The 10,048-nt window shown below is 36.2% G+C and overlaps 1 protein-coding gene across 1 annotated transcript; it reads right to left on the bottom strand.

Annotated features, from left to right (window-relative positions):
* Nucleotides 1-2,284: 2,284 nt before the first annotated feature.
* On the bottom strand, nt 2,285-9,857 carry th2 (tyrosine hydroxylase 2). The gene is made up of 12 exons (XM_088072628.1): nt 9,560-9,857; nt 7,819-7,993; nt 7,528-7,616; nt 7,369-7,436; nt 6,613-6,663; nt 6,376-6,521; nt 5,404-5,539; nt 5,254-5,323; nt 4,292-4,348; nt 3,658-3,753; nt 3,439-3,572; nt 2,285-2,660 (listed from the first exon to the last, which is right to left on the bottom strand). The coding sequence occupies exons 1-12, from the start codon at nt 9,854-9,856 to the stop codon at nt 2,495-2,497; spliced, it is 1,485 nt and encodes a 494-aa protein (XP_087928754.1). The 5' UTR covers nt 9,857; the 3' UTR covers nt 2,285-2,494.
* Nucleotides 9,858-10,048: the final 191 nt, after the last annotated feature.

Here is a 10,048-nt window from a genome sequence, read left to right as displayed (position 1 = left end):
TCCAAAGATACTCAGTTTACTGTCATGCTGGTTTTATAGTATAAAGCACCTTGTGTTACAGTTTTGCTTGCATGAAAAGTGCCACACAAACAAAGTCTGACTAAACTGAACGGTGTGTGAGCAGCACAAGCAAAGTGACTGCAGGTTTCAAAGGGTTAAAGGCCGACTTATAAAGCGTTATCAAATGATTTGTAAACTATTAACAAAGCTTTGAGCTCTCTCTCAGGCCTTAAATCAGTGGCTTCGCTCACCTCTCTTGCCGTATCTCCCTCTGTGAGCTCAGGCCCGAGGACACAGTGAACCTCATGACCCTGCCTCCAGCCCGGAGCAGGCAGCGCCGCCAGCGCGCGGATGGGATGGCCCTGACATCAATAAAGGAAACACTTATGGTTGGAGTCAGGATGATACAGCGTTTGGGATTTGCGGCGAGTACTCTGTGTGCTCTAAGAATCTAGCTGGATCCCTTTCAGGTCACCCCGTCGCCCTGGCAACCTGCTTTTTGTTTAGCGCTCAGCAGATTCGGGTCCTGGCGGTGGTATCGGGGGGATTTGTGGATTTGAGAGTGCTGGATGTAGAAGGAGATGCGAGAAATTATAAAGTGTTTGCTCGGAGTGTGTGTCCCTGCACACTTGTCAAGCAGTAGATCACTCGTTGCTTTACCTCCTCCTCTCTCTGACTTCACACACACTTTTTTCTACTCCACAAACACTGGGTTTCCTAGGGAGGCCGGAGCGGGGCTTGATTTACTGTACAGCGGAATTATGGGCAGGGAACGCTTCCCAACACAAGGTGGCCTTTTGGAGCGTTTGCCAGCCTCCGTGTTGATAGTGGTGATGCTTTACGAGTCCTGCACATGGAGATGATTTGTCTTTTCGAGCTTTGACGTGCGCAGCTCTGATATGCATTGTCGCCCGTGTGGAGATCAAAACGCTGGACGTCCGTCAAAACCCTCCCGAAGGCCAAATCCTGCAGTTGCACGGAGAAAGAGAAATAAAGAGAGAAGAGCATCTGTCAGCAGTGCAGCCCTGCGGACCGTGCTGTGGTTGACTGTGAGGTCCCGGTGACCTGGCCCTACTGATGTGCTGGGCCCCAGCGCTGGCTCTGGCCTTGACCAGCAGAGGGAACATGATACTTAAATCATTCATAATTAGCTCCTTCCCTTTGCTTAATAACACATGAAGATAAATGGCTTCCAAGAATTTTCCAAATGGAAATAGTCGGTTTGGAATTAAAAAGCAAGAAAATGGCCTACAAGCTCTGTATTGTAGTGGTTCGCTCGCTCTCTCTTCTTCCTCCTGCTGGCAACGACAACTTCTCTCCTCAGCACCTTTTCTGTCCTCGCTGCTGCCGTGTAAACAAGTACTTTTACTCTAGTAGTACTGTACTCAGTTTCACGGTACTTGTATTTGACTTGAGTATTTCCGTTTTAAGCAGCTTTATACTTCAGCTTCACCACATCTCAGAGGAAAATTATGAGGTGATTCAGATTTGGGTTTTTTATTTTTAGGGATGCATTTTTTTTTTAACCCTTTGAAACCTGAGCAAATTAGCTTGATGTGGTTCAAAAACATGGGAAAAAGGCAATGCGCAACTGAAGGAAGGGGAAAAAAGCAAGAAATTTGTAAAAAGTTGGGAAAAAAATGACAAAAAATCTTTGTTGTTTGTCTATTTGAGGGAATTTTGTGTCTTTTTGTAGTTTTGTGAGGTCTTTGCAGAGATTTTGCCTGTTTTTGTAGATGTTCTGTGTTTCCTTGTATTTGTTTTGTGTCTTTTTGTAGACACATTGTGTCTTTTTGTAGACACATTGTGTCTTTTTGTAGACACATTGTGTCTTTTTGAGGATGTTTTGTGTCTCTGTGGTTGTTTTTGTATCTTGGTGTTGATGCTTTGTGTCTTTTTATTGTTGTTTGTGTCTCTTTGAGGTCTTTTTGTAATCATTTTGTCTGTTGTAGTTGTTTTCTGTCTGTTTTCCTCTTTGTGGTCATTTTCAGTCTCCTTCCATTCAGCTCTTGATCATTTGAGTAACATTTTGCAGGTTAAAGCCAGAGAGGCCTCCTGGAGCTTCGCCCGGTAAGACCATTCACTAATCACTGGTGTTCAAATTCAAGTTCAAGTCTTTCTGATTTTATCAAGTGGAGATGAAAGCCATCACATTTCTGACTCACGTTCAAGTCGTGTGACTCAAGTCCCCACTCCTAATTTTCACGGTGGCATTCGTACTTTAACCGAAATAAAGAATGCTTTGTTTCAGTCTCCCTCAAAAACACTCAAGTTTTGAATGGGCTTTGTCATGAAAATAAACATTTATTTCTTTGTACATAATACATTATACACTCAAACAAATGGCCATGTGGAACCTCACAAATATGACTAACTTATTATCTTCTGTATGTGTTCTTCAATATAGATCTTATGTATAATATTTACACCGGCCAAATGTCCTTTTCGCTTTTGACATGACTGTCTTCTCTCTGCAGAGCGTCTGTTGGGGGTCTTAAGACGAGCTGAACTTCTCCAAGGCGCTGTGAAGGGTCCTCAGGTCTTCTCTCATCTGGCTCAGGGCGTTTTGGATCTTGCCCGGCTGATCCAGGACCTCCACGCTGCAGGTAAAGGGGTCGTAGCGAACTGTGAAGGGACGCTTGATGGTTGCAGAGTATCTCCTGTGGAAGTGAATGAATATATATGGCAGAGTATTAACAGCTGAGTGATTAATATCAGGAAAAACAACATTAGGTTCAACATGGATATAATAATTTGGATACAATAGTTTCAAAATATTCAGAAATATTAACTTTAGACATTAATGATACAATGTGGTTTTGAGAGAAACACTTAATGTAAATAGAAACTAAATTAAAAGATATAAAATATTATTTCATTAAAGTATTTAAAATATGTAATTGTCTTTTATAGTATTAATGATGTAAAACAAAAAAAATATAAAATATTTCTCTTTGAAGCATTAAATATAAAAAAAACTTATCTTTAAAATATTAAAAATATAAACAATTTGCCTTTTGATATTAAATATTTAAAATACTTGTTTTCAGAATATTAAGAATATAAATGATTTTTAAGAATAAAGATACAAAATATTTGTCTGAGGTATTAAAAATATAAAATATTTGTCTTTAAAGTAATAAAGAATGAAAACAGTTTACAGTAAGTGATGTTTAGGTTGAAGATTTAGAAATCAATCAGTGGAAAATGTGTTCATATTGTAATTAAGACTAAGTATAGAAATGATCCGATATTTAATCTGAAATTTCATGTTCAGTGTTTTGAACAATTTAAATCACATTTATTATATTTTAAAGAGTAGAAAGAAGTTGAAGGAACAGCTTTCATGCCGTCGAAATCCAGCTAATTGATTAAGTTTTGGATGTTTTTACCCAACAACAATAATGTGCTCATCATTTCAAATAAAAAAGTGAATACCTCAACTTTGTTTTTGCGTCATCGAAGCTCTCGGACACAAAGTAAACAGGCTGGTAGGTTTGGTCCTGGTACGGCTGCACTGCAGTCTCCTCGGGGTTAAACGTCCTGTACTCCGGCTCATTAGACAGAGCGTACTGGAAGGGACAGGTCAAAGGTCAAAGACTGTCCGAGCACCAAGCAAACATTAACATGATGCAGCAGAACAAAAGAGATACTCACAACAAGCTCTCCGTAGGATGACAGCAGTCCGGCGCCGTAAGCTTTCACCGTCCCGTTCTGCTTGCAGAGGCCGAACTCCACCGTAAACCAGTATAACTGTAAAGAGAGGAGACCAGTAAAAAAGACAGATAACGAGTTTGTCAGGGAGAAAGAGGTGGTGGTTCAATAATGCGCAGTTATTTATTCGAGCCACTAGATGGCAGCAAAGATCCATAAAATGCCCCTTAACCCTTTGAAACTTGGGAGAATTTGTTATATATCTTGCAAAAATAAGGTAGAAGGCAATGAGCAGCACAACAAGACATGGCCCAAAAAATTGCAAAAAATAATAAAAAAAACAACTGAAAATAAGGAAAATTAAAAAAGAAAGGGAGGGGAAGAATTTTTTTTAAAAGGAACAAGAAAATGATCCAAAAAGGCTGAAAATTGCTGAATTTATTTATTTTTTCCTCCTTTAACATACTATGTGTATATATATATATATATATATATATATATATATATATATATATATATATATATATATATATGAGGTCTTTTTGTCACTTTTTAAGGATATTTCTTGCAAATTTTCTCACTGCTCTCAGTTCCCTTTAAAATATAATATAAAGTTTAGGATTTTAAAAAAACGTACCGTTGACAGTTTTTCAATGTCTTCATCTGAAGCTCCGAGTGAGGCCAGTCCAATCTCCTGAAAAAAAGTTCAAATTAATAAGTATTACACTGTCACAATCAGTGTTGCTGCAAATCACTGACATATCCCAGGCTATGATAATCCAAAAAAATTACTTTGGATGTAGTATATTGAAAATAAGTCATTTTCTTGTGTTCTATTATTCTAAAAAACAGCGTGGCATCATGACAAAAACCTGGTATTTAAAGGGTTAAAGTTCTTAAAATTAATCAATATTTAATGTTTATGGTTATGACTGATTTTGGTTACAATAATTAAGTCAATAAAAGTAGAAAATCATATTAATGTTTGACAGTTTTTAACACCGCACAAAAAATAATAGTGTATAAAAATACATTTTGCTGCTAATAATAGACAAATCCCAGTCTGTGAAAATAAAAAAACTACTGCATGTAGTATATTGACAATAATTCTTTTTTTTTCCCATTGAAATCATAATGGCATCATGACAAAAACCTGGCATTTAAAGGATTAAAATTCAGAAAATTATTGAATATATATGACCAGTACTTATGTGGTTAAAAAACAACGCACTGAAAGTATAAAATAATATAATGTATGATATTTTTAAGAGCTTAATTTTGAAAAGCACGTTTTGTGCACAGAGCGATACTATTAAAGCGGACTCTTAAGGGTTAAGGATATTTCCAACATTTTTTTATTGTAAAAAATGAACTTAACATAAAAGGCACCAATAAAAAAAATTATAATAACATTTTAAAGTGCAATTCTCTACTGATGCTCTCTGTCAACTCAAATCCCTGAGTGCAATATTTCACTGTTTTATGATGTGTCAGTAACACAAGTTGACATCAGGAAGACGATTAAAAAAGCAACATATTCTGCAGCCAAACTAGATTATATTCAATATGTCAAATCTAAGAAACCAGTGCAGCAGTTACCTGTGAAAACTGGGCGAATTCTTTATCTGTCAGCATGGGGATGTGGCCGAGCAGTTCATGGCAGCAGTCTCTGTCAGAGCGGATAAAAATAAGAGTCAATGAAAGAAAAAGCAGCTGAATACGTAAATAAATGATGTCTAAAAAACTCACGGCTCGGGGGAGTGCATGGGCGCAGAGGAGTGACGGATGTGCTGAGTGCACTGAAACACCCTGAAGGCCAAACTGTTGAGGAAGTCTCTGGCTGACAGCAGGCCGGCGACTGGGCGCAACTGGAAACCAGTTTTCTCTGAAACGAGGAGAGAGACACCATCAAACACACTGGTGGAGCCTAAAACTGGTGACGGCCTTTTCATAAAGCTACGCTGTCTTTGCAGAAAATTTACTTTTGACATTTGTGCTTCATGACCAAAGAAAAGAGAGATTCACTTTTGCACAAGTAAATAAACGAGATGTAAAAATAAAAATACAGTAATCATGAACAATTAGCACAATATGGAAATATTTAAATATTTTTTTAAAAAGTACAAAGTACATAAATGTATACATATGTGTGTATGTATGTATACACACAATAATTTACATTATTACTAATACAACGAATGTTTATAATAACTCAAATGCTTTTTGGGAAGCTTCCCTACAATAATCATTCAAATTTTGACCATACACAACTGCAGTTAACCCTTTGAGACCTGAGCTAATTGGCTTGATTTCATTCAAAAAACTTGGGAAGAGGGCGCCAAGCAAAAATTGAAGTATATTTTTTGTTTGTTTTTCGCACATAATTTCAAATTTCTCATGATAATAATTCTAAATATAGTTTACTGGACATGTCTCCCTTGTTTTTTGAAAATGTCTCAGATTTTTTTGCAGTTCGCGGGACATTTCTAACCAAGTTGGTCATTATTTTTTTCCCCATGATTTTCTCAGGTTTCAAAAAAGGTGTCAAAATGCAGAAAAAGACAACTGATGCTGCTCTAGGTATTAAAGGGTTAATCTCCATACTTTGATTTTCTGTATGTAATTAACCTGCACACACTCCTACGCCCCTGTCTGTAAGTCATCTTTGTGTCTTTGTTATTGCAAATAAGATTTCCTCTATTAATTCAATATTTTCATCACCTTTCAGGAATGCAGAGACCTCTCTGAGCTGCGGGATGCGGTCCTCTCCGTAGCCGCACTCTCTCTCCAGCTGCAGCAGCCCGTCCAGGAACTGCCTGCAGGCCAGACTGGGATAAATACTCCGCAGCTGTCGGTAAACCTCCGTCCTGTTAACACAACAGCACATCATGACACTTCAGTCACCCTCCACCGAGCATCTGCATTTACAACAGGCAGCACAGCGCAGCTCATCCTCACCATGTGGATACTTCCTCCGCTGTGTACTCCACGGTGGGCAGCGGGTCCCCTCTGTGACACAGAAAATTCATTTATGAGAGAATATTTCAATGATACTTAGTGCTTAACCCTTTAAGACCTGAGCAAATAAGCCTGATGTTTTTTTTAAGAAGTTAGGTAAAGGACAATGAGTTACTTCAGAGGAAATTACCAAAAATTAGCAAAACAACTGTAAAAAGGATTTTTAAAAAATTACCGGAAAATTAGAAAAAGGAAAAAAAAAAATAGTAACAGGAATTTAAAAAAGAAAAAACAGAAAAAAATGCTACAATAATAAAAATAATTCTGTAAAATAGTTTTTGATATACAATTATCTAATTAATTTTATATATAAATATAATTAATTACATAATTATATATCAAAAATTATTTTACATAATATATATAATTGAAAAAAAGTAAAAAGTTTAATAAAATTACATGAAAATTAAAAGAGAAAATGACCTTGAAAAAAAAGTGTTTAAAGATAATAATAATTCTGTTAAATAATTTTAAATAGTATAAATATAGATTTGTGGAAAATATTCCTGAGCTTCTTTAAAACTAGTTTTCAAAATCGACTAATTTCTCGCAATTTTCAGGACATTTTTTGCCAAGTTGCTCATTGCCTTTTTCACTGTTTTCAGAAGAAAGCAACTCAATTTGCTCAGATTTGGAAGGTTTAAACGCTTGCGAAAGATGCAGGTTTCAGTGATGATGGATGAAAATGTGACTCACTGTTTGTATCTGAAGGCGAGCTCAGAGATGAAAGCTCGTCTTTTTCTGTACTCTGGGTCGCTGTATCCCTGCAGAAAAAGATGTTCAGTTAGAATAATAAGCTTTATTTTGTGCGATTAATTTGATTTAATAGTGTGAGGCAGATATGTAAACACTCACCGGATGATCCTGGTCCATGTCCGGATCAAATTTGGTTATTAACATGTTGCATCTGTCGAGGTCTTTTATCTGTCGGGGAAACCAGGGAACTGTGACGAAGACGGGAGGAGAAATGATTAATTAGTGCTTTTGTTGTTGGCCTTATTATCATATGATAACATAAAAAAATCCTATGAGCATTATTTGATTTAAAAAGGCGTCTAACGATTTAAATTATGCCCTAACATGCATGTACCTCACAATATATTTTGAAAGGTCTTACAAAAAGGCATTAATTATAAACTCGGGTACCTTTTTCTTCTGGTATGGAACGAACGTCATCGACCACTCTCTTCAGCGAGTTGATGAAAATGTCCAGGTCCGAGCTGTGAACTTCACACTTCATGAAGAACTCCAGGTCCGTCGTGCTGTTCTTTGATTTCCTCCCCGGGCGACTTTCGATGTGGAGAAGTTTAGCCTCAAACGTCTGTGAGGGATAGAAAATAAAGAGCAAAGGATGTTAACCCTTTGGAAAAAAAAATTACAAGAAAATAACCTTAAATTAGCACAACAACAAAAAAAAGAAAAAAAAAGCTGAAATAGATTTTAAAAAAAAGAAGATATTAATATATTCCTGTAACCTACCTTTAAATGTATAATTATAATTTTTAAAAATATTTTTTCCAAGTTATTTGACAGCTTTCTAATGATTCTCTCTCCTTTTTGGAAAGATAATTTACAGTAATTTTCTTGTCACCTTTTACTAATTTTTTTTTTGCAGTTTATGGGACATTTCATGCAAAATTGCTAAGTGCTTTTTTACCATGTATTTTTTTTTTTTTAAAAATCAAACCAATTTCCTCAAGTTTTAAATGCTTCAGGCGTCTGAAGGCAGCACCAGAAAACTTATGTCAATCCAGGTTTCAAAAAGTTAAAAAATGTACAAAGAAAGTCTAAAATGACCAAAGACTAAGATATTGACATCTGAAGAAATCTAATTCTTTAATTCTGTAAAAATAGAATAATTAACTGAGGTTCAGGTCATTCTGCAGCATATTTCATGCATTTGGAACAGAGAACATTGTTTTTGAAACGTTCCTCAAGACAAAATTTGTAACCCTGATATGAAAAACAATATTGGAGCCTCAAAGTCATGAAAAACAGGAGGCTAATAAAGAAAAAAAATCATTATTGTCATCATGTATATGTAATTTTAAAATGCATTTTCACATTAGCTCACATTTGTTCATTTGTTGCTTTGCCAATTAAGATCAGTCAAGACACAAATTCTGACATATAAGTTATATATATATATATATATAACTATATTATATATAACTAAAAATATGACTAAAATTAACATTAATTTGGTCAAATTAATGGATTTGGGCAGATTTATTTATTTATTGTCATAACTGAAAATATTAACCACATATAAAAGGCCTATGTGCAGAGATGAAAAGTACCAGGTACTTAAATGCTGCCTACTACTGTCGGTTCTTCTATTTCAAAGGAAATATTGTACTTTTTCTTTCTTTTTCTTTCTTGTTTTGACAGCGGTTATATTTTAGATTACAAACTAGAATACAAAATGTGATTATCTCATAAAATATTTGTTACATAATTCCTACAATTGGCATCACATCACGTAATTGATTAGTGGCTCTGGAAAATAAATGTAAAAAAAATAAAAAATAAATAAATAAAAAACAAGTAAATTACCTGAAAAAAGCTGGAATAAATGATTGCATATATATATGTTAGAATAATTCGTTTTTGGATATTTTATCCTTTTTTTGTTGTTAATTATTTTCGAGTATTTTACTCTCTCTCTCTCCTTCCGGTTATTTTTCTTATTGCCTTTTTTCTATTTTTGTTTTGCTTTTTTTCCTCTGTTTTTTTTAAAGATATCAAACTAATTTGCTCATGTGCCAAAGGTTTTAAATACACATGAAAGTCGTCTGAACCGCAGCACAAGAAAAATGATTTCTATCTATAGGTCTCAAAGGGTTAACGGTATTTTCACAGTAAAATGTCTAAATTGAATCCTTACCTCGAATATTTTTCCCGTTTTGAAGAATCCCGCGTTTTTCTCGTTGCTGAGCGTGAAGAGGACGTTTAGAGTGACTCTGCCGTCCTTCTCCTCGAACACGAAGCTGTCTCCGTACCTGGAGGGCCCCGGGGGCCCCGGGGAGCCCACCGAGCCGCTGCCGCGCTCCCTGCGAGCGTCCTCGATCAGACTCTGCTTCCTGCCGCTGAAGGGCGCCGTCTGCACCCCGCTCTCCGTCTTCATGTCTGCCGCGGGCTGCTCGCGGGCATCACCTCCGCACAGGTTTATATACTCTGACATCTGACGGACTTATGGAGATGAGTTGCGCAAGTGCTGCACGTGCGTTTGGCTTTTTTTAGGCCCGTTTTGCGTCATGATATTACATCTCCTCATGGAGAAAAAAAAGTGTTATTAGGAGGGAAAATAGCCCACTAGAAAAAATAGATTACAGATGCATTCAGCCAAAACGGGTCACAGGGTAGGTTACATAAC

This window comes from Plectropomus leopardus, chromosome 22 (genome assembly GCF_026936395.1).
Source record: "Plectropomus leopardus strain MGB_pleo_1.0 chromosome 22, ASM2693639v1, whole genome shotgun sequence".
Lineage (NCBI taxonomy): Eukaryota > Metazoa > Chordata > Actinopteri > Perciformes > Serranidae > Plectropomus > Plectropomus leopardus.
The sequence above is the reverse complement of the archived record's forward strand: the minus strand, read 5'-3'. Positions and strand labels throughout refer to the sequence as shown.